This window comes from Loxodonta africana, chromosome 19 (genome assembly GCF_030014295.1).
Source record: "Loxodonta africana isolate mLoxAfr1 chromosome 19, mLoxAfr1.hap2, whole genome shotgun sequence".
NCBI classification, from domain to species: domain Eukaryota; kingdom Metazoa; phylum Chordata; class Mammalia; order Proboscidea; family Elephantidae; genus Loxodonta; species Loxodonta africana.
In genome coordinates this window covers 25,642,607-25,667,176 of record NC_087360.1, presented here as the reverse complement: position 1 = coordinate 25,667,176, position 24,570 = coordinate 25,642,607, and the positions used below count along the sequence as shown (strand labels likewise).

The 24,570-nt window shown below is 50.4% G+C and overlaps 1 protein-coding gene across 2 annotated transcripts; it reads left to right on the top strand.

Moving 5' to 3' along the window:
• The first annotated feature begins 1,680 nt into the window (after positions 1 to 1,680).
• TCN2 (transcobalamin 2) lies at positions 1,681 to 20,294 on the top strand. 2 transcript variants are annotated; one of them, XM_003419062.4, is made up of 10 exons: positions 1,681 to 1,906; positions 2,108 to 2,249; positions 6,290 to 6,482; positions 7,158 to 7,333; positions 9,095 to 9,256; positions 10,848 to 11,020; positions 11,152 to 11,338; positions 12,586 to 12,757; positions 17,077 to 17,192; positions 19,532 to 20,294. In XM_003419062.4, exons 2-10 carry the CDS (start codon positions 2,186 to 2,188, stop codon positions 19,591 to 19,593), a joined length of 1,305 nt encoding a protein of 434 aa, XP_003419110.2. In that variant the 5' UTR covers positions 1,681 to 1,906; positions 2,108 to 2,185; the 3' UTR covers positions 19,594 to 20,294. The 2 variants fall into 2 exon arrangements, with proteins under 2 accessions (XP_003419110.2, XP_010597044.2); XM_010598742.3 differs by having other exon boundaries at positions 2,050 to 2,249.
• The last annotated feature ends 4,276 nt before the right edge of the window (positions 20,295 to 24,570 follow it).

The window sequence follows — 24,570 nt, the reverse complement described above, 5'->3', positions numbered from 1 at the left end:
AGTTGATGTACTGCTGTAATCATTTTTGAATTATCTTCAGCATAATTTTACTTGCATGTGATATTAATGACATTGTTTGATAATTTCTGCATTGCATTGGATCACCCTTTTTTTTGGAATGGGCACGGATATGGATCTTTTCCAGTTGGTTGGCCGAGTAGCTGTCTTGCGAATTTCTTGGTATAGACAAGTGAACACTTCCAGCATTGAATCCGTTTGTTAAAACATCTCATCTGATATTTCACCAGTTCCTGGAGCCTTGTTTTTCACCAATGCCCTTAGTGCGACTTGGACTTCTTCCTTCAACACCATCAGTTCTTGATCATATGCTACCTTCTGAAATGTTTGAATGTCGACCAATTCTTTTTGGCTCAGCATCATAGCAATATGCAATCCACAACTGACAGAAGGGCAGTGGCTGTGTGTGAGATGCGTTGGTTGGGAATGGAACCCAGGTATACTGCATGGATAGAGAAGAATTCTACCACAGAACCACTAATGCCTCTCCCAGTAGCTTTATAGCTGGTTTTGTCTTTACCTGATACATGATACATGGCCAGATACACTTTTACTCTATCATTCTAAGCTATTTTTAACTTTCTCAGCTATAGCCCCCCATAGACATCCTGAACCAAATGATTTCATCATTTTTCTTTGCACTTTCCCTGACCCCGACTAATCATTCCCTTTATTTTTATTACTATTGTGCTGTCCCTGCCCCCTGGGCAAGAAGTCCATGTGGCAGAGGCTTGTCTGCCTCCTTCACAGGGGAACCCTCATACCCTTGGGATCAGAGGCGGCCCTCTGGGATGAAGTTGCCATTCCTAGAGGCTGGGTGGTGGGGGAAATCCTCCACCAGAGCTGTCCCCTCCAGGCTGTCCTCCTGGAGGTGGTCCGATCCAGAACCTCTGTCACTCGCTGCAGGGTTGGCAGACTGAGACGGAAAGGAGGCCCCGTCACACACACCCGCCATGGCTTCCCTGGAGATCTGGGCACTAGGTTCTGCAAAGATTGAGTCCTGATCCTTCCCACAGTGCCTCCTAGGAAACACATCCTTCTTCCTCCCACGCAGCCTTCCAGCACCAGACTGTCTTACTTTAAATTCATGAAGTACTTCCACAAAACAGATGCACTTCTCTGTATTTGTCTATGTCAAGAGTGATAAGTCAAGAGCAAACAGATTATCCTGAGAGAGCAAACCTCGGCAATTTGCCATAAAATAATTGCAATAAAAATCTTATTTGGAAATGATTAGAGGTGTTTTAAATGATTAGGTGTTTCACCACATCTTCACAAGTTGAGCTGGAAGAAGTCCAGTTAGAACGATCTTGTCTAGGATGAGGAGAATCAAAGTCAAGGTCACAAAGCCACTAGAGCTAACAGGTCCATTGTTTCTCCTGGAGGCTGGGAGCATGAGAATTTAAAAAAAAAAAAATTTTTTTTTGTTCCTCTTGGCAGAGTTTTTTATGTTTACTTTCCTATTCCTGAGGAGCAGCCACACACCCTCTGGTTTTGTGCCTCAAATGATAAAATTCCATTCCTTAACTTTTTGGCTTTGTCCCCTCCAGGAGGCCCTCAGCTTTCCGGTTGGTTGAGAAAAGTAGCATGTCTGATCTGAAGCCAGCTGGCCTCGCCTGCAGAGGGCGGGCAGAGAACTGCTGACTCTAGCGATCATGTGACCGCCCAGCTCCCTGTTCTGATCCCTGTCCTGGGCCAGGATCGGCACTTCCAGGGGCCCCTTCAGTGAGAAGCAGCACGTAGGCACTCCATTACTGACGAACCACCTCTGGAACAGCTGGGCGACACCAGTTGGAGCTTGCCAGAGGGTCCTCTTCCCCCCAGGCTTGGGCAGATCAGCTGGCCAGCCCTCTGCACTGGTCCAGGACAGAACGTCGCAGACCTCAAGGTATCTTGCCCAATCCCTACTTGTTCCCTCACCATCCCAGCCATCCCCTCCCTGAGAAAAGCAGCTCTACCCTTCCTTCCTCTGTTCTTTGGTCCGCCTTTCCCTTGACAACAGACCTTTCCCCTTTCTCTCTGCTGATTTAGCAGTGACACTGCTGGGCGTGGAAGATTAATCAGTGACAGGAAGCTGTCTTTTTCAAAGCAGTGACCAGCTGTGGTCAGCAGAGCCTCTACAAGGCCGGCACGGGAGTCTGCCCACTGCCGGCCCCCTGCTCCTGACATGAAGCACCTCGGGGTCCTCCTCTTCCTCCTGGGGGGCTTGGGGGCTCTCGCCGAGCGCTGTGGTGAGTAACCAGCTTACCCCATGCTCTTTCTTCCTGGGTCCTTAGGAGGGAGGACTATCTTATCCAATTCCTCATAACATATCTGGGGAAACTGAGGGCCAGAGGTGGGGGCAGGGGCTCCTCGGCCTCTTGGGGCTCCCACAGCAATTTGGGCTTAGTTGGACCTCAGCAGTTACCACCTTGTATTGAGATTAAGGGTATGTCTGACTCCCCAAGAGACAGACATCCCCCATCAATCCACTCATTCATTCACCGATTTGCTCAATGTGAAGTTATGGGGCCTTCTATCTGGCAGGCCTGTGTTAGGCTTTAGGGAAAGAGCAAAGTAGAAGACAGGTCCAATCCCTGTTCTCCTGGAGTGAAACCTGTTGCCATCGAGTCAATTCTGGCTGATAGCAACCTTGTATGACAGAGTAGAACTGCCCCATAGGGTTTCCAAGGAGCAGTGGGTAGATTTGAACTGCCAACCTTTTGGTTAGTAGCTGCAGCTCCCCATAGTTCTTAGCCACTGGGCCACCAGATCTACCTCCTGGAGTGAAGAGACAGACAAAAAAGTCAAGGAACAATTTGGTGCGCATTGGCAAGCCGTGGTGAGTGCCACAAAGGAAGCTGGCCAGGCTCGGAGGCAGAGATTCAGGAAGGGGCCAGGGAAGGATCTCTGAGAACCAGGCAACATGGGAACTGAACCCAGAGGAGGAGAAGGAGCCAGTGAGGAAAGAAGTGGGGACGGCATTCCAGGCAGAGTGGTGTGAATGTTCGGAAGGTTCGTGGGCTAGTGAATCTGAGAGAGGGGAGGAGGGCCATGGCAAATCTGAGGAGGGCAGGAGGGCCACAGAAAGGCACTTGGATTATATTCCATGCACAAGTGGCCTGGCTGCACCGGCTCTGTGGCCCCAGGAATGGGTGTGAGCAGCACCTTGAGGCACGTCCTTGCGTCTGAGCACACAGGCTCAGCCAGAAGCAGAAGGCAGGCCCCCTGCTCCCAGGCTGCACCACGTCCTCTTCTTCCTGCCCTCACACTCCCCGCAGGGTTACGAGGCTCTTTGTCTGTTTCAATCCCTGGAGAAAACCTGAGAGGTAGGGGAAGTCATCTCCAGATGTCAGTGACGCAGGAAAGGATGAGAGGGCTTCAGGGCCTGCTGAAGGGGGTCCAGCATTACCAGGGCTTTGCTGGACTCAGTTCTTGGAACTCCAGGCCGCAGCCCTTCTCAGGGCACCACTGGCACAGTCAGACTCCTGAGCCCTGGGCTCTTGGTTTCTGTCCAGGCAGACCCCAGGGGAGACCCAGTTTCTGCCACCCAGACCTTCCTCTCCTGCCTACCTGCCCGGCCCTGTCCTCATCCTCACTGGGCATGAACCTTCACAAAAGCCCCCTTCCTGTGGATCTGGAGCACCCTGGGCTGGGGTGTACCCCCGCCACTGTGGGCCCACTTAATCACTCTCGGCCTCATTCCCTCGCTTCCCTGCCTTCCCTCTCGTGTAGGGTGAGGATCCTTCTGCACCCTGCTTCACCTGCTTGAAGCTCTGTGCAGTCGCAGATTGACTGGGAATTGCTGCACTCACACTATTGCAAGGTGGGCTCCCTGTGCTTCTGAACCCCAATTCAGTCCCCAGCTGGCATTGCTGGGAGCCCTGGGAAGGGGAGGCCCCAGGCCACTTTTATTACCCCACGAATCTGCCCAAGGAGCCCTGGTGGCACAGTGGTTAAGCACTCAGCTGCTAACCAAGAGGTCGGCGGTTTGAACACCAGCCACTCCTTGGGAGAAAGATGTGCCAGTCTGCCTCCTTAAAGACTACAGCCTTGGGAAACCTATGGGGCTGTTCTGGTCTGTCATACAGGGTTATGAGTCAGAATGGTCATGGGTTTGGAATCTGCCCAGCTCCTTCTCAGGAGGTTGAACTACTGTTATCAGTGGTATCTCATCTTATCATATCAGATGCTGATTCACCTGGTGAGGGAGGTCAGGGCAGGGTAGGAGTAGGTCTCCCTCATCAGTTTAAAGAAAACCCAGACCAAACCAGTTGCTATCCAGTCAGTTCCACTCATGGTGACTCAATGTGTGTCAGAGTAGAGCAGTGCTCCACAGGGTTTTCAATGGTTAAGTTTTTGGGAAGTAGATTGTCAAGCTTTTCTTCTGAGGCACCTCTGGGTGGACTTGAACCTCCAAACTTTCAGCTATTAGCCAAGCACTTAACAGTTTACACCACTCAGGGAGGGAGAGGGAAAGAGAGATGCAAGGGACGTATGACCAGAGAGACAGGCAGAGAGGTACAGAGACTGAGACAGATCCAGAGAGAGAGAGAAAGAGAGAGAGAAATATGTCTAGAGATGGAGACAAACAGAGAGGTCCTGCGCGAAAGGGAGAAGAAAGCACTCCCAGTCTTTCTCAATACGTGGTGAGAAAACTGCCCTGTTCTCTGACTGGGGCCCACATAAAACCAAAAAACCAAACCCGTTCCTGGGGAGTTGATTTCAACTCCCTGGGTGATGCAAACGTTTTGCAATTGACTGCTTACCTAAAGGCCGATGGCAAGCATGGACCTGACTCCAAAGCCCCTGCTCCTTGGCACTCTGCAGAAGGTGCGTTCTACCTGTTTATAAAACCTTCAACCCACAGCCAGAAGGTGTTATGCATCAAACTTTAAAACTCTGCAGAACTCCAACTGCTGTCTGGGCTGTCTGGGGTATTTTCTCTGTGCACTTCTCAAAATCATATTTTTCCTGCCATGTCTGTTTAAGCAAAGAGGACCTGAGACAGTGAGGTGAGTTGTAAGGAGCTCTTACAGTCTGCAACACACCCAGCAGCACCACCGAAGAAAGCCCGGGTGATCTGCTTCTGTAAAGGCTACAGCCAAGAAAGCCCGGTGGACAGTTCTATTCTGTGACATACGGAGTTGCCATGAGTTTGGTCCACATAGCCAAGAATCATTCAGGGTTTTCATGACAGTCCGTGATCACCTTGTAGCAAAAGATACCTGTGGCTTTTGGGAAAACAGGCCTGAGGTGGTGGGACTCAAACCCAGAGACGGGCTAAGAGCCAGGAACACTGGTCCTTGTGTCTGAGGCTCAGGAGGCAGGTGAGCCACCCTGTGCGGCAGTTCCTTGGCTTGGCCTCCCAGGAGGGGGGCCTGCCCAGCACCCTGGGACTTGGCAGAATGGAGGACACCTTCCGGCAGCTGGAGCTGGCAGCGACTGCGTGACAGGGAGTGGGGATGGAAAGAATGGGGCTGGATAGTCTAAAGTATCTTCCTCAGGAAACATCCCTGAAGCCTCTGCTTCTAACACATTTCTTTATATTAGTTTCATGCTTAAAGTAAATCCCAAAGGCCAAAGATAAGTGGTTGCAGACTGTAAGAGCTTCCTTACAATGCACCTCACTATCTCAGGTCCTCTTTGCTTAAACAGACATGGCAGGAAAAACATGATTTTGAGAAGGGCACAGAGAAAATTCCCCCAGACAGCAGTTGGAGTTCTGCAGAGTTTTAAAGTTTGATGTATAACACCTTCTGGCTGTGGGTTGAAGTTTTTGTAAACAGGTAGAACACACCTTCTGCAGAGTGCCAAGGAGCGGGGGCTTTGGAGTCAGGTCCATGCTTGCCTCTGCAACCTCATGTAAGACACGATATAACTTCAAACCTTTGTTCCCTCTTTTGTGCAAAGCAATGCCCACATCACGGGGTGGCATGAGGACCAAGTGAGAACACCACAATGTGGGGGCACACAGCATGGCTTGGCCTCCAGTCTCTCTGTCACTCCTGATGGGTGGAGCTGGTTGCCTGGCAACAGCCATCTGAGGGCTGGTGTTACCTCTTCCTGTTCCACTTCTGCTGTCTTGGGGTACCTCTCCCCCGCTTTCCCACTGCTTTTCAGAATGGTCAGGCAGTACAGTATTTCCCCAGGCAAGTATGTGTGCCGGGGGGATGCCTGGTGGAGGTGGGGGTAGGACGTTCATTCCCTGGGGAAGTTCCTTGTAAGGTAAAAGCATTTCCTTGTTGATGGCTGGCCCTGTGGCCTCACTTGTCCTGTTCTCTTTTTTAAGAAATACCAGAGGTGGACAGCAAGCTGGTGGAGAAGCTGGGCCAGCGCCTCTTGCCCTGGATGGAGCAGCTATCCCTGGAGCAGCTGAACCCCAGCATCTATGTGGGCCTGCGCCTCTCCAGCCTGAAGGCCGAGGCCAAGGAGGCCCTCTACCTGCACAGCCTCAAGCTCCACTACCAGCAAAGCCTCCTGGGGTACTGTCATGCTGCTCTCTCTGCTCCTTTCCCCATGTCTTTCTTTGCGTCCTAAGCTATAGGAGATCTGATACTGTTCCAGGCCTGTCACTGCTTTGTCGGGAGACCTTAGGCATTTTGTGTCCTCTGGGCCTTCCTCCATCCAAAGTTGGTTGGACTAGACCAGAGGTGCCAATCCAAGGCCCACGTGCTGCTAGTGTACCCTCCTGTGCCTGGGCAGACATCACTAATCCATGACTTCACTCTTTCCTACTGAGCCCAGAAGCATCAGGTGACTCTGCGCTCCCTTCCCAGGCGGCGGCGAGGGAAGTTTTGTTCTGAAATTCAGGGAAGAAGTTTGAATGAGCTGAAGCAGCTTCAGGGCACCTCCTGCTTGGAGCCAGGCACCAGTGCCTAGGGCAGGGAAAAGAAAGAAATGGGAGAGCTTGTGGGTGAAGTGTGACCAGACCTATGGGGCAGGCTTAGGTCATCGGATGGGGGAGGCCTCAGAATTTGTCCTGGAGCCTTCATTTTATGAAACATTTGTAGCTTATACCTTGTAATTAGGGTAGTGGACTACGTCTACTTTTGAAGGTTCTAACTATGATGTTTTCCACTTTGAAATATTAGGGTGCACTCCCGGGCTTACAGGGCAGCTCTTTCTCATGGTAGTGGTATTAACTGGCCTCATCCTAGGTCTGCCTCCAGCAATGGTGATGACAACAGTGACTTCCAGGCTAAGCCCTCCATGGGCCAGCTGGCCCTCTACCTGCTTGCTCTCAGAGCCAACTGCGAGTTCGTTGGGGGCCACAAGGGGGACAGGCTGGTCTCACAGCTCAAGAGGTTCCTGGAGGATGAGAAGATGGCCATTGGTGAGGAGACACTGTCTGCTGGGCCAAGGAGCCACTGGGAAGGCTCATTGGGCAACAGTCTCTGGAGAAGTATCTACCACACACCTGGCCTGTGCTGCTCTGAGTGCCAGCCTCAGACAGCCAGCGCCCAGGGTTGGCTCCATGTGGAGACCCGGCAAGCATCTCAAACCTAACATACCACAACTTGGAGTTTTCTCCCAAGGCCCCTTCCCCCACTTCCTTTCTGCCTGTCTTACTATCAACCCAGAGGCTCCAGCCTGCCCCAGGAGCCTAAATCCATCCTTTCTCGCATCCCCCATATGCACTCCAGGGGCAAGTCTGGCTGCCCAGCCACCAACATAGACATGCCTCTACCCACCTTCTGCACCAATTGCACAACCTCTTTACCAGTCCCTCTGCTTCCTTTGCAGCCTCCCTGCACAACAGCCAGAGTGAGAATTTTTTTTTTTTTTAGTGGTAGAAACTTCTTTTTATTAATATAATTTCATGGCTTTTTGCAGTAAAAAAAAAAACAGTAGTGGAAATTTTAGCATTTCTGATTACTGTTGATCACCGAGTTTCATATTTCCTTTTTATTTTCTAATGTTAGGTGTGGAATATCAGGTTTAATCATCTTTTTCAGAAAGTGTGAAATTATAATAATATTTCTTCTCATTGTAATAGTACTATTCACATTATAAAGCACATCAACATAATTTGTTTCATTAGAATTTTGATAATCACCAAAACCCCAAGAGCTTGTTAACTACTAGTCTTTTTTCTGGTTTAAAAAGAAAAATGCTCTTTAGGTGAAAGTTTGCAGTGCAAACTAGTTTCTCATTCAAAAATTTATACACAAATTATTTGGTGACATCGGTTACAATTTCTGCAATATGTCATACCACTCATCCTCTTTCCCTTTCCACCCCAGGTTCCCTATGTCCATTTTTCCTGTCCCTTCCTGCCTTCTTGTCTTTGCTTTTGGATGGGTGTTGCCCATTTGGTCTCGTTTACTTGATTGAACTAAGAAGCACGTTCTTCACATGTGTTATTGTTTGTTATATAGGCCTGTCTAACCTTTGGCTGAAAGGTGAACTTCAGGAGTGGCTTCAGTTCTGAGTTAGCAGGGTATCTGGGGCAAAGTAAGCATTTTAAATATTAAGTGTGTCCTTATCAGTCACCATTTAAGCCCTGTGCAGGCTCATGGCTCTTTTCACAGCCTGCAAGCCTTTGTCTCCCCTCCAGGCTCTGCTTACCACTCTCCCGCCCCTCCATGGGCCTCTCCCATTCCACCGGCCTGCTCCCAGCTACAAACCAGGCTCCTCCCCCCAGTGTCTTCATCTGTGTTCCCTCTGCTTGCAATGATTTCCCTCTCCTTCTGCTCACTCCTGCACCATTTTTAGTTCTCTCCTCCCCTCCAGAGCACGTCACTTCCATAGGGAATCCTGTTCTGACTCACTAGGTAGTCAAATACCACAGGCCATGGTCTGCATTTCCTTATAATTGCGCTCTCACGAGTATGGGTTGTCTTACTGTCAGAGCTCCCAGTCTGTCTACCCAGTGCCTGCTCTGTCCTCGCTGGCCCAGCCCTGACAGATAGGGGGGCCTCATGAAAGTGGGGTGAGGTAGTGAAGGCATGAAGGCTCCCACAACCCAAAGGAGGGTGCTGGAAAGTGCGGGCAGTGGGGGCCCGTGTGCTGAAAGGCAGGGAGCTGGGTCAGGGAGAGAAGCAACCCCTCAGGCCGGGTGTGACACCCTGCCCTGTGATTTTCTCCCTCACAGGGCATGATCACAAAGGCCAACCCCACACCAGCTACTACCAGTATGGCTTGGCTATTCTGGCCCTGTGTGTCCACCAGAAGCGGGTCCATGACAGTGTGGTGGGCAAGCTCCTGCATGCTGTGGAGCACGACCATCTTCTGCACCAGGGCCATCTCTCTGTGGGTGAGTGGCTGACCCTTGGGCCAGGTGGGCACTCACCACTTCCCACCCCAACCCTGGCCACCCCTTTACCTTTCCTTGGGACCTCATGTCATCTAGAAGCGAAACGGCCAGTCACAGGCCGGGTGTGGTGCAGTGGCTAAGAGCCAACTTGGGAGCTGGGCCAGGATCCTGACCAGGTCATCCCACATTCATTGTAGGACCCAGGGCAAATCGAGGGGCCTTTCTGATTCAGCTTCTCCTTCTATAAGATAACCTCCCAGCAGCATCTTGATAAAGGAACCCTGGTAGTATAGTGGGTAAGTGGTTAAGTGCTACGGCTGCTAACCAAGAGGTTGGCAGTTCGAAGCCCCCAGGTGCTCCTTGGAAACTCTATGGGCAGTTCTACTCTGTCCTATAGGGTCACTATGAGTCTGACTCGATAGCAACAGGTTTGGTTTTTGGTTTTATAAGTAAAGGGTGAGGCAGTGGTTGTTCAGTGTAGAATTCTTGCCTTCCATGCAGGACACACCGGTTCAATTCCTGGACAACGCACCTCATGTGCAACCCAACCCATCTGTCAGTGGGGGCTTGCATGTTGTTATGATGCTGAACAGGTTTCAGTGGGGCGTCTAGACTAAGACAGACTAGGAAGAAAGGCCTGGTGATCTAATTTTGAAAATCAGTCAACGAAAACCCTATGGATCACAATGGTTCGTTCTGCAACTGATCACGGGGATGGCATGAGACTGGGCAGTGTTTCGTTCTGTTGTGAGTGGGGTCACCATGAGTCAGGGGCAAACTTGATGGCAGCTAATAACAACAGCATAAGTAAAGGGCTTAGCATAGTGTCTGACATGGAGAAAGTTCTGGGTACACAGTTATGAGCACATTACTTATGAGCTAGGAAGTCTGAGTTCTGGATTTTGCATCTGCTTCCTAACTGCGTGACCTTGGGTCTCCATTTCTGTTTCTTGTCATTGTGACTCAAGGTGTCTCCTAGGCCTTTCATTCTGTGAGTGAGTGTGGACCTCACATAAGGTGGGGAAAGAATAAAGTAGGTTAGGGGAAGGTAGGTGCTCAGAGAAAAAGTACCAACGTCTCTGCCATCAGGGAGCTTGTTCTTCATCAGAGACTTGTATAAAACCACTGTGGACATATTAAAATCCCCTGGAGGCCTTTAAAAACCCCAGTACCCAGACAGCACCCTGTGCCTGTTCAATCAGACCATCTGGGGTAGATCCTGAAATCAGTAAGTTGTAAAACTCTACAAGTGATTCCAGTGTGCAGCTAGGTTCGAGAATTAGTGGTGTGGGATAAAGTCCTCTTGCGCCTCCCTAATCTCTAACCCCCAGGCAGTAGGCAGTGGTAGGGTGACCAGCCATCTTGATTTGCTCAGAATTGAGGGGCTTCTTGGGACACAGGATGTTCAGTGCCCAAACTGGGAAAGTCCTGGGCAAACTGGGCTGAGATGGCCACCCTAGCTGGTAAAGGATTTCTAAAATACTCATCTGACCATGCTGCTCTCCTTCTTCAAATCCTCCGTTGCCCCCAAAGGCCCTACCTGACCTCGCTCTACTTGGCTTGTGGCTGACCACATGTCCTGTCCCTGCAGACACGGTGGCAATGGCAGGCTTGGCCTTTACCTGTCTGAAACGCTCCAACCTCAACCCCCAGCAGAGAGAACGGATTGTCCTGGCCATCAAGACAGTGCGGGAGAAGGTCCTGAGGTCCCAGACACCTAAGGGCCACTTTGGGAATGTCTACAGCACCCCACTGGCACTGCAGGTGGGAAAGAGGCTCTGGAGCCCTGGTCCACCCAGGGTGCCAATGTGGAGTGGGCTGGTCAGGTACTGGAAGACCCCACTCCTCCCTGCTGGCTGACCAGTCGCCTCTCTCTTTTCCCCACTCTGTCACAGTTGCTGATGACCTCCTCCATGCCCGGGGTGGGGCTGGGCACAGTGTGCCGCAAGGCAAGGGCTGCCCTGCTGGCCAGCCTGCAGGATGGGGCCTTCCAGAATGTTCTCATGATTTCCCAGCTGCTACCTGCTCTGAACCACAAAAGCTATGTGGATCTCATCTCCCCAGACTGCCTGGCGCCAAGAGGTAGCAGAGCTTTTCATGAAAGTCCAGCTTTTCTCAGAACAGCAGTTGAAGTTTGCCACCCCAGTGAGAGGAGGTTGCTTGGTCCTGACTGGCCAAATCAACAAGGGTTTACATGTGTACAAAAATGCACTGGGAGCTAAGCTGTGGCCACTACTTCTAGAAGCTCACAGCATGGACAGGGAAGCAGAGAGCTCTGAGCTGGCCAAGACCATGAATCTCTAGCCCCTTGTGTGGTACCCAGCACAGAAGTGTTTGAGTGAACGAAAGAAGGAAGGAAGCAGGGAATGGGGGGTGTCTCAGTTTTCTAGTACTGCTGTAACACAGATATTGCAAGTGGGTGGCTTTAAAGAACAGGAATTTATTTTTGGAGGCTAGAAGTCCAAATCAGGGTATTGGCCCTAGGGCAGGGTCCTTCCTTGTTGGTAGGCCCAAAAGTTTCTTGGTGTTCCTTGGAATCTGTCTTCCCTCTACGAGTGTGTCTGTATCTATTTTGGTCTTTTTATAAGACACCATTCAGAAGTGATTAGGTTTAGGACCCAACCTACTCCAGTATGACCTCATTAACATAACAAAGAAAATCACTATTTCCAAACGCGGTCATATTTACAAGTACAGGGGCTAGGACTTCCACATTTCTTTTGGGGTTACACATTTCAATCCATAACAGGGAGAGGCATATTTGGTGAACTCTGATGCAACATGTTTAGCCCCAATTAGCATCTGGGAGGGAATTTGAGGAGGCAAGAGGGATTTTCCAGTGGAGAAGGGAGAAGGAGAGACAGAGCAGGGAGTAAGCAGCAAGAACAAACACACAGGGGTGTATAAGACTGGAGTTGAGGGGAAACAGTCTTGCTAAAGAGTAGGGTCTTGGAGAATGAGTGGGCGGTAGGCAGAAGAATGAAAAGGAAAGGGAACTCTCAGAGACAAGTGATATGAACAAATGCATGTTCTATAAAGAGGCCTGCAAGGGGGAGGGTGCTACATGGCAGATAGACGGAAGGGGGATACTGGAGACAGAGAAACCAGTGAAGGACTGGAACTTGGCATGGTGGAATGTGGGGCTGAGGGACAGAGGAGGCTGGGATGGCAGCTTAGTTTGGGGTTGCATAGGTCGTGGTGGTGACTGAGATGGAGATATGGGGACGAAGAAGGTCCATATTGGGTACTATGTCATTCAGGGTGGAAAGGAAGGCTAACCTCCAGTGTCCAGCCTCATACCAGCTGCCCTTTCTCTCTCCCTGGCATAGCCATGTTGGAAGCAGGTACTGAGACCTCTTCACAGACCCAAGCCCCAGAGGACATTAGGGTCATACTGAAGGTCTCCAGCGTCTTGCCACCATACAAGCACTCCATCCCTGTACCTGCTGGGTCCTCCTTGGAGGATGTTCTGAAGAAGGCCCAGAAACTAGGAGGATTCAGGTGAGACCCCACACTGGCCCCTCACCCCACCTGTCCCTGCACCTCTGAAACTGAGTCATGGGTGGGGGGACAGAGGATGGAGGAGAGGCTTCCCTTGGGAGAGGCACGGGGCCAGGTTCTCCACTCCCAATGTGCCCCCATGCTGCAGGGGAACTAGGGAGCCATGGGCCAGCCAGCACTGTCATTGAGGGAGCAGGCCTGGGAGAACCAGCTCCTACATTGGAATCTCAGCTCTGCCGCTCTTCAACTCAGGGCCCGAAGCAAGTACTTAACTGTAACTCAGTAACACCAATTGTGCTCTCCTCACAGGGCCGATGTGGGAGTCCAAGATGTATATATGTGTCCATATGTATGAGTATACCAAAAAAACCCAAACCAGACCTGTTGCCATCGAGTCAACTCTGACTCATAGTGACCCTGTAAGACAGAGTAGAACTGCCACATAGGGTTTCCAAGGAGTGCCTGGTGGATTCAAACTGCCAATCTTTTGGTTAGCAGCAGCAGTTCTTAACCAATACGCCACCAGGGTATATATGGATATGTGTGGATACAGGTATGGATATACATATATGTTTGGATATGCGTGTGTGTGGATATATACACACATGTGTATATAAATGTGAGGGCGTGCTGGTGGCGCAGGGGTCAAGCACTCAGCTTTTAACCAAAAGGTCAGCGGTTTGAGCTCACCAGCCACTCTGAGGGAGAAAGACAAAGCAGTCTGCTTCCTTAAAGATTTACAGCGTTGGAAACCCTATGGGGCAGTTCTGATCTGTCCTATAGGGTAGCTGTGAGTCAGAATTGACTCCATGACAGTGAGTTTTGGGGTTCGTTTTATATGGATATGTGTGGGTATGCATATATGTGTGTATATATAGGTATGCATATATGTGTGTACATGGATATGTGTGCGTATATGTGTAGGTGTACATATATGTGTGTACATGGATATGTGTGGATATATGTATGGGTGTACATATATGTGAGTACATGGATATGTGTGGGTATACATATATGTGTGTACATGGTTATGTGTGGGTGCACATATATGTGTGTACATGGATATGTGTGGGTGTACATATATGTGTGTACATGGATATGTGTGGGTGCACATATATGTGTGTACATGGATATGTGTGGATATATGTGTGGGTGTACATATATGGGTGTACATGGATATGTGGATATATGTGTGGGTATATGTGTGTACATGGATATGTGTGGGTGTACATATATGTGTGTACATGAATGTGTGTGAATATACATGTATATGTGCATATGAATATGCACGGCTATGTGAGAGTCCAGGAGTTAGGGCATGTAGTGTATGTGGCACATGCATTTTATACATGCCAAGTCTGGCACATAGTAGGCACTCAATACAGGTTAGCCTTTATGGTAATGATAAGATTTTATTATCAAATAATCTTGGTCCAATCCCTGTTATTAATTACCCTGGGCGAGCCCTCTGTAAAATGTGGCAGTTGGACAACGTCCTAAACTTGCTTCTCATCCCTAGATTTGATGAGCCTGAGGATGAGCCAGTCTGGAGTGTTGTTCTATGCCAGCTCCTGTCTGCATATCCATACATCCACACACCTGTAACATACATATCCACACATCTATATCATACATAGCCATACATACACACATCTGTAACATACATATCCACACATCTATATCATACATATCCATACATGCACACATCTGTAACATACATATCCACACATACACACATCTGTAACATACATATCCACACATACACACACATCTGCAACATGCATATCCACACATCCACATCTGTAACATACATATCCATACATCCACACATCTGCAACATACATATCCATACATACACACATCCATAACATACACATCCATACATACACACGTCCATACATACACATGTTCATAATACCCATACATGCATGTATATCCATACATATCCATATGTGCATACATACACATGCAAATAGACACAAACACATACACACATGTCCACACAATATACATATCCATATACACACATATGCGCGTCCAAGCATGCATATCCATACATATCCATACACACATGTCCACGCACATACATATCCATGCATGTATGTATTTATACATTATATGACCATGGATATCATATATATATAATTATATATATAATATATATAATTTTATCATATAATTATTAATATAATATATATAAATATACAGAAATAAGATGGTTGTCTTATGTTATGAATGGGGAATCTGGCCCAGAGAAGTTGCAAACATTTCCCCAGACCCCAGACTTCCCCCTAAAATGTTGTGACCCAGTCCGAGAGGGCTCCAATTTCCGTCTCCAACCTGAATCCCCAGAGACCAGCCTTCTGCAGTCAGGGAGGACCTACAGCTGGCACCTTGGGGTTGCCTGGGGCAGGGTACCTCAAACTGGAGAGGTGCAAAGATCCCCCTTTAAAAGACAAAAACTCAGGGCAGTGGTGGTTCAGTGGTAGATTCTCGCCCTCTGTGCGGGAGACCTGGGTCAATACAACTTAGACATGTACTGATACAGCTACTAAATATAAAATTCTGTCTCTTTCTAGCTCACTGTTGTTGTTAAGTGCTGTCGAGTCGATTCCCACTCATAGCGACCCCAGGTGACAGGATAGAACTGCCCCAGACGGTTTTCTAGGCTGTAATCTTACAAGAGAGTAGATTGCCAAGTCTTTCTCCAGTTTCTAAGTTCAAAGACAAGCTATAAATCCTAAATGACTTTGCAAATTCAATACAAAGTAAACTATAAAAGCAAGAAAATGCAAATAAAGAGTACCTGCTGAGATTCAGGCACACTGCCAAGTGCAGCGTGAAAATTCAACTCAGCACCTCCCTCTGTCTGAACTGCCAAAAAGCCTGAGCTTGTCCAGACCTTTATTTACTATGAAGCCACCTCCATTCCCATTAGCCTGCAGTGCTGGGCAGCAACACAGTTAAAGACAGCAACACTCACTGAAAGCCCTTGGCTGGGCTCGTTGTCACAGCAGGCACTGAGTTACCCAGATCTGCTGATAACCATTTGTGGTTTTTAGCATCAAATGGAAAAAAAAAAAAAACAGAATTTAACATTTTCATTCAGAGCTTGAGGACCTCCGAGAAGACATCCATGGATCCTAATTTGAGAAATAACCCTCTCATTATTGGCGGCGGATGCCTGAAAGGGGGGTGATTAGGTTCACCTGCCAGGCAGGAAAGCCAAGATTGAGGCACATAAATTCACAGCAGAGGAAGCTAGATTGCAGAGAGAAGGAGAGAGAGGGAGAGTGAGAGAATCGAACTGAGAGAAAGAGAGATGTGCAGAGAGAAGTGGCTTCAAGCAGCCACACAGCTCCAAAATTAGGGAACAACCTAGAAACTTCTCTTTCCCTATGTCACCTAGTGGGTTTCTGTTTCTTAAAACTAAAAAAATCCCTGGCCCTAAGACCAAAGTCACTGATAAGCCTTTTGGAGAGACAAAGGATATGATCCATAGAGTTTTAAAAGGATCCTTTTGGCAGTGGGGTGCCTGGGTGAGTCTGCTGACCTAAGGGATGGTGATTCGAACCCATCCAGCAGCTCTGTGGAAGAAAGGCCTGGCGATCTGCTTCCGTAAAGATTACAGCCAAGAAAACCCTATGGGGCAGCTGTACGCTGTAACTCATGGAGTCACCATGAGTTGGAATTGACTCGATGGCAATGGGTTGTCTTTGGCAGTGGTGTCCAGAAGGGCAAAGTTTGAGGTGAGAAGTTCAGGGAGGTGGAGTGTGAGTCAGGAGTTCCTTGGTTACAAGGGCCAGAAATCTAACTTAAACCTTCTCCGGCAATGGGGAGCATGGGGTTTGTAGAATCAGAGGAAGACTGGGCAGAAACTTCCAGAACCAGTGGCCCAGCGCCACCACTAGGTGGCTGCCTTTGTCTCCCATGCCCCAGCTTCTCTCTGCATGCTGGCTTCACCCTGTCTCGTGACACACTGGCATCTTCTAGGTGATGCCAGCAGCTTTTGTTTCTTACCTCCTACAACATCCATCCCAAAGAAGGGACAACTGCTGAGTTGATAACATAATAGGTATCCCTTCCTGCAGGCCATGGTCATGGTCAGCAAGAGGAGAAGCCTGAGCAGGTAGTGTCAGTGGGGCTGGAGAGGAGGAGGTTGAGGTCAGTCCCATATGGGGTGGCCCAGGAAGGGTTGGGTTATTGCTGACCCTGAGGGTGACAGCAGAACTTTGCTGGTCGGGGTGAGTTTCACTTCTCTCCTTGGACTGATGTGACCAACAGTCATCTGTTCTTTGTTTCACCTTTTCCTTTGGTAGGTATAGGACACAGGCCTCATTGTCGGGCCCCTACCTGATCTCTGTGATGGGGACAGAGGCTGGAGTACGGGAGTTCTGGCAACTTCTCCAAGCCCCTGACACCCCCTTGCTGCAAGGTGAGTCTGGTGGCCTGCTACCCTTGGACATGTCCCTAACCTAGCCCCTGCCTCAGCGGCCAGGCTTTGCCCAACTCACCCTAGCTTTTCCTGAACTTTTCTGGATTTTGGCTTCATGAAATCATCGATGCTCAAGCCTGGGTGTAATTTTTCAAACTGAATTCTTGGAATTTTTATGTAAGTCATTATGGAAACTCTAGAAAGTCAGATAGGCAAAAAATAATAATAGTAAAATAAAATTTAAATCACCCATAATTCACTACCCAGAAATAACTGCTTTTAACTTTTTGGTGTATTTTCTTCTATATAATTTATTAAATAATAATAAAAAAATTAAATATGTAAGTTTATTTGCTTTTTCATAAAAACAGACCCATGCTATAATCAGTGCTATCAAATAGAAATGTACTGTGAGCTACATAACTAATTTTGGATTTTCTAGAAGCTATGGAAAAAAAAAAAAAAAACCCCAAGGTGAAATTAATGGTGTATCTTATCCAAAATATTATCATTTTAACATGCAATCAATATAAAATTATTGATAAAGTATTTTACCTTTTTTTTTCCCCTAAGATTTCAAGTATTCAATAGCCACATGTAGCTTGGGGCTATCATATTGGACAGTGCAGCTCCATATACTATTTTGCATTTTTTTCACTCTTAATAGATTATAGACATTTTTCAATGTTGGTATATATGTAGACCTTCCTCGCTCTTTGTAATAACCATACAGAATATATTATCCATTAGGTAAGTTGGACAGCAAGTAAGAGGAAACACAATGCAAATGACTTCGACAATAAGGACATCCATTGGCTGATGTGACTGGAAGTTCAGAGGTAGAAGGGGCTTCAGAGTTGACGTAACACGGCTTCCAACCACACTTCTCTGTGATTTCTTTGGCTCTGTCCTCTCTTTGTTGGCTTTATCCTTCAGAGACTGTTTCTTTCTGGGGCTCTTCCCTTTTAAGACTGAGGAAACTTGTCCCTGAATCCCCCAGCAAACTTCTGACATCTCAGGGGACACATGTCCATTCCTGGATTCATTCCTGTTACTAGGCGATTGCTCAGGTTCCGAACCCACCAGTAACTAGGTGGATAGGATCACCACGACTGGCTCAGACCAATCAGGGCCTTTGCCTGGTGTTGAGCGGCTGCACAATGGAGGTGCAAAGTGGGTTGGATGGGCCACAGGTGGATCAACTCTTGGTGGACCTTCAGGGTGTTTCAGGTTTTAACTCTTATGCCCCATGCTGTGATGAGCATCCTGTGAGTCAGCCCAGTTTTTAAAGTTCTTCCTACCCTACTCTTGTTGTTACTTAAGATCCTTTTACAACAATCATCCTGGAAATTTTATCAGGCACTTACCATGTGCCAGGCATTGTGCCAAGTGCTTTGTAGGAGGTGGGACTTTTTGGGGGAGCCCACTAAAAGCATTCTTCTTCCTTGCCTGGGTCTGAAAACAAATGGAGAAAGAAAACAAAGGGGTGGCAGGTGGTGACCCCCAAAGATAGCCTTTACTACTGATAAAGGCTGGACTGGAGAAGGGCCCTTAGGGTAAGAGCCAGGTGGACCAAGCCCTGAGTTCTTCCTCTACCACCACTTCTGCCACTCCCAAGGGTAAGAAGGGAGTGTCCGGGCTGCACATGCCTGGTTTATTCTTCCCAAATTAACCAGTTGCAGAAGCCATGCTTCTAATTTCCCAGGGATGAAGGGTTACAGCAATCAAGTTCCTGCCATTGAAAGCAAACATCCCTGACATATGGGTTCACTCAGGGGATCCTTCCAACGACCCCACAGGTTGTTGATATTATTATTACCCTTATTTCACAAATGAGAAACCTGGAACTTACAGGGGTTAAATAACTTACCTAAAGTCACACCTCTAGTGAGTGGCAGAGCTGGGGCTTGGGCCCAGGTGGACACATGAGCCTAGGCTCTCTCTAGTGAGCTGAAGGCTGGCTCCTGGGAGAGTTCACCCGTGGTCCTGGTTCTCCCTCAGGACCACATTGAGCAAGTCCCTCTTCTTAATGGCCTTTTGGATACTATGAAGACAGTGACTTGCCTATCAGTGACCTGTGTTTGTTATCTACTATGTTGTCCAGTATCTCCACTCTCTGGGGCTTCCCCACTGTAAAGTGAGCATGAGGGTCTTATTAACCCCTGAGGATACAACTGAGTTCAATCTGCAAACTGGCTCTGGACAGCACCCCGCTTACCACCACCCAGAGTGTATCTTACAGACGGTGGCCTCAGGGTGGGGGGGCCCTAGAAGATGAGGTTGGAGGCGAATACTCTGGCCTGTTAACCTCCCACACTGGGCCCATTATGTTTCTGCAGGTATTGCTGACTACAGACCCAAGGATGGAGAAACCATTGAGTTGAGGCTGGTTAGCTGGTAGCCCCTGGGCTCACTCACCCCAGCAACTCTGTGCACCCCTGGGTCTTTGCCCTTCCTCCAGATGTCCCTGTAACAGGCACTGCCTGACCCTCTGCCATCTCCTGTGCACTTGGAGCAATGTACCCTGGATCACCCCAACCAGCACCCCTGCAAGGGTCCTAAGCCAAGACCTCCTGGAGCAGAGAGCCAAGCACCTTTCTCCAGAAGTCTCTGAGCTTGGGTCCGGCCCAGTTTGGCATTCCAGAAAGGTCATCATGGTCCATGGTCCAAAGGGCATGAAGAGTCTCAGCCTTCTCTGGCAGGAGAAGTCACAGGACAACTGCTGGGGTCGTGAGTAACACATGCTCTGGGATGGTGGTCCTGCAGGAGGCCTCTGCAGTGGCTGCAGCTCTTACCCCAGCACTCTGCTTTTGGCCTGGGTGGCACTCCAGAACTGCTGTGGCATATAAACTGGCCAGGACCGCACAGGTTGCTCAGTGCCTGCCTCCTAAATAATTAAAGCATCGATTGCCTGTGCACCTGCTGCTGTGTCCTGGTGCTTCATGCTGGTGAGTGCACGGCCCAGAAGAGAGAAGGGGAGATAGCCCCTAGAGAAGCGTGGACAAGAGGGCGGGTGCGTGTTCTCTGGGGCACTGAGGGAGTGATGATGGCGGTGGAGGTGGTGGCAGAACAGGCACGGTGCTGGGTGACTTTCTTGCACAACTCTGTGAGGTGGTTGGTATTTTTGTCTTCATTCCTGCTTTACTGATAAGAAAACTGATGCTCAAAGAGGGAAGATGGCTCACCCTAGGTCACAGACCAGGTTGTGGCTCTGAGGGAGACTGTGTCTGGTGGGGACATGAGCACTGGGTAGGGAGTCGGACAGATCTGGCCTGGGGGAGCCTCCTGGCTCTCCACTCAAACACCTGAAATTGGGGGCTGCAATGACTATTACAACCCACTGGTACAGCCCAGATTCAAACGGAGGCGCAGGACTCTGGGGCTGGGCTCTCACTCCTGCTTTGCCCCAAGCCACAGTCAGGGCACTTCCCCCTTGGCATCCAGGGTGCCGGGGATCCTGCCTCTCAGTGGCAGGAGGTAAGGTTCAGGCCAGGAAGGCACCCTCCCAGGACCTCACCCCCCGCCCTGCTCCCATGTTAAGAAGGGCACCTGCCGTCAGAGGGGCCTCTGGTATACAGCACATGAGGTTAAGGTCCAGGTGCTTGAGAAGACACGGTGATACACATGGAGTCCTTGAAGTCAAACATTAAACATGTGCTTCTTCCATAAACAAACAAAAAAACCAAACTCATCGCCATCAAGTCAATTCTGACTTATAGCGACCCTACAGGATAGAGTAGAACTGCCCCACGGGGTTTCAAGGAGCGCCTGGTGGATTTGAACTGCCGACCTTTTGGTTAGCAGCTGTAGTAGCACTTAACCACAGTGCCACTAGGGTTTCTGCCTCTTCCGTACAGCATCAATTTCAAATATTTACGGTCTTGGGAAGGTAGGGGAAGTAGGCGATTTAAGACATTCTTTTATGTTGAAACAAACATGGAAATATCTGGAATCTGAGGGCAAAACCAGCCTTCATTTTTAAGGTCAAATGTCTGCACCCAGGGCCCTGCACTTGCCCATCCTTAATCATGGTGAGACCTGCCCTTTAACAGCCCCATTGCAGAGGGCTGGAGGCTCAGAGAAGTCAGCGACTCGCCTCAGGTCATGCAGCCTGTGGGTGGCAGAGTGGAGACACTCACTGAGTTGTCCCACCCCAGGGCTTGGCGTTTGCCACTGCACTGCCCTGCCTCCCTCTCCCGGAGACACCAACTGAGGAAGGCCACCAGCCCTGTGCATACAGAGGAGACTGTGAGAGAAGGGAATGGTAACCACAGGGACCACCTGCCCTGTACTGTCAAGGGTCTGAGTAGCCGTGTGTGGCAGCCAATTCTCAAGGTTTGATGCTGCCTCCCGGAAGGACTGAGTTGGGGTGCATTTGGCTCTGAGGAGCCAAAAGCTACTGAATCCTATTCAAGTCAAAAGTACCCAGGCCACCAATGCAGGGCCTTAACAAAGTTGAAGTCTGGCTCAGGGACCCCTCACTCTGGCTTCCCTTGGGCCTTCTCTGCCTCTCCTCTCTCAGCCGTTGGGCCCAACAGGAACTGTCTGCAACCTTCCAGTTCAAGCTTCCCCTCCTTACTTTCTCAGCCTGTGCCCCAAGGCCTGGAGACACAGCCTAACTCTGGAAACTTGGGTCAGGGTCTAGTCTGGCACAATCAGTAGGGCAGGGGACAGTCATGTCTTAGACAGGGCCCTGGGCATGGAGTAGCCCCGCTGGCCCCCCAGCAAGAGTCTGATATGCAGGGACCCTCAAAGATCAGGGGCCAGGTTTGCATCTAGTTCTGACATTTAGGTCTATACAACTCCAGACAATCCACTTCCCCCTCTAAGCCAGTGGACAGTGCCTTGGTTTATACAGCATGTTCGTGCCTGTGATTTCATCAGCCCCCCCAAAGCCTTGAGGGAAGGATATCATTGCCCCCGATTCATAGATAGGGAAACTGAGGCCTGAGGAGTTCAGCGACTTGTCTAAGGACATGCAGCAATAAGAGGAGAGGCCTGTCCATAGCCTCTGCAGCCCAGCTGCTGGGGACCCGTCCTGCTCCTTTCAGGGCCTCCCCAGCCTCTCCCTGGGATAGCCTGCTTTGCATAGCCATGGCCTGGGCCCCCAAAGGGCAGGACTCAGATTCGAGGAATGTTGGGAGCCTGTGCGGCAAAGGCAGGCTGCTCTGGGCTACTCTGGGCTTTCAAGGGAGCCCCAAGGAATGTGATAGAGCCCCTGCTGCCCTCCATAAAGCTGGGCTCCCAGCCCCCTGAGTCTCCTTTATGGGAATATCTTATTGACAGCCCCACTGTCTGCAGTTGAAGGCTTTTCAAAGCTGGGGCTCTGGAGCCAGACAGCCCCCAGTCATCACTCATATACTTCATGCTCCTGGGCACCTGGTTCCTTCACTCTCCAGGCCCCAGGTTCCTCAACTGTGAGGAGGATAACCCCAGTGCCTGCCTCTGTGGAGTGTGATGAGTGGAGGGAAGGATTTCTCGGAGGAGGGGGACTGTCATCAGCCAGTCCCCCTCATGCCTAGTAGCTGGCGGTGTTATCTCTTCCTGTGCCCTGGCTCTTTCGAGTTCCATCTGGAATGGCCCACTGCTGGGCCCTCTGCCTTTCGCCTCCCCCCACCCTACCAAGGCCTGCTCAGCCTCATCTCAGATAATCCACCTTTCCCATAGCCACCCCTCACCAGGCAGGGCAGAGGGGAGCTGCTGTGTGGCGGTTTGAAGGAGGTGTAGACGCACTTTCACCACCCACCACTCCCTGTCAGTTCAGCCCTGAGAAGGTCAGTGTGTTTATATTGTTTTTATTTTTAAACTTATTGGGAAACTGACAAAATCCCCAAAAGAATATAACCCTTAGGTGGCCTGGATTTTTCTCCTCCTCAGGGGAGCTGCTTTTTTTTTTCTTCAGGGGAGCTGCGCCGTAGCTGACTCAGTTTCCCTTCTGCGACCCCTGGTGGAGAAAGCCTGTCTAAACGTTCCCCCCCAGCCCCAGCCCCCCCCCCCCTTTTTTTTTGGTCTTTGGTCTGGAAATCTCCTGTGTGCGTCCCACCCTACCTGCATTTTGGGTTTTTCAGCAGTGATTTGCAGCCTCCAGTGAACGTCAGAATTACCAGAGTCAAGTGTGGAAATGCAGATTCCTGGGCCCCACAACCACAGATTGTGATCGGCTGGGAGGTTGAAGGGTGCTTGCAGCCATTCCGCGACCTGACCACCGGAGGGCGCTGCGGACCTGGCTAAGCAGTCTCTTTAAGGTCCTTTTTTTCCAGGTAGGTAGCTGTCCTCAGGACTCGCTGGTCAGGTAAAAGGGGAAGGGCTGAGCTGTGTGCCGGAGGGTAGGAGCTTTCACTAGGGAAGGAAGCCCGATGTCAAGAAAGAGCTCACAGCATGCACTGTGCGCCCCACTGTGCCAGGCACTCCTCCTTGGTGCTTGCGCACGTGGACTCTGAAGCTCAGAGACCAGGGCTGGGCCTGGAACCCAGGTCGACGCATCCTGCTCTGAGGAGCGCTAATTACGCCCTCTCCCCCGCCCCCCACCTCCCCGAGCTCAGAGAGCACCCGTTGTTCGGATGGGGATAGCCGAGGCCCAGGCAGGGGCAGGGGCTTTGTGGCAATCCAACCCAGGGCCCTTTGTCCTGCCAGGGCTGGGGACCGAGGGTGGACAGGAAATCCAGCTATGAGTCAGCTGTGAGTGTCCAGGGTCTGCTGGCTGGGGGATGGACACCGGGCGGTACCCTGCTTCCGCAGCTGTGGGTGGCCCGGTGATTCAGCTTCCCTTTGCAGCCAGAGGGGGCGCCGCCCTGGACTGGGGTGGGGAGAGGAAGCTGGGGCTAAGGAGGGGAGATGGAGGGGCCTTAGGGGCCTGGCGGCCCAGGTCTGCTGGATGCAGAGGTCCCACAGGATAACTGTGACCAGAGACCCCGTGGACCCGACACTCATCCTGGGTTGGGGGAGACTCAACGAAGACATCTTTGAAAACAGCGTGGGGAGATGTCTCCCTCCTTGTGTCTCCCACCTTTTGTTGGTCTCTATCAGGGGCTCGGTGGGGAGGGGCCTGAGCCCCCCTTCCCGGTAGAGCTGGGGGGAGGGAAGGTTGGCCACTCCAGCTGAGGACTCTAATGAGCAGAAGGGCTGGCGGAAGACAGAAGGGTCGCGCTGATAGAGGGAATGCCAGGCCGAGGGGCGGGGTTGCGAGTGGGCGGTATGGGGCGGGGCGAGGCCTCTGCGTTGTCCTTCCGCTCTGGGGGCGGGGCCTGGCTGTGGCTGGGCCGGGGGCTCTGCCCAACTTTCTGGGCGGGGCGGGGCGGGGCGGGGGCGGGGGCGGGGCGGGGCCCAGAGCTCCCCGGCCACTGCCTGAGCAGCAGCCGCAGCCCGAGCGGCCGGGAGC

Bases quoted from the DNA above. Each gene is read 5' to 3' on its own strand.
- TCN2 (XM_003419062.4), top strand. From the start codon at position 2,186: ATGAAGCACCTCGGGGTCCTCCTCTTCCTCCTGGGGGGCTTGGGGGCT. The intron at 6,483-7,157 runs GTACTGTCATGC...GCCTCATCCTAG, and splicing joins TACCAGCAAAGCCTCCTGGG to GTCTGCCTCCAGCAATGGTG. The intron at 7,334-9,094 runs GTGAGGAGACAC...TCTCCCTCACAG, and splicing joins GGATGAGAAGATGGCCATTG to GGCATGATCACAAAGGCCAA.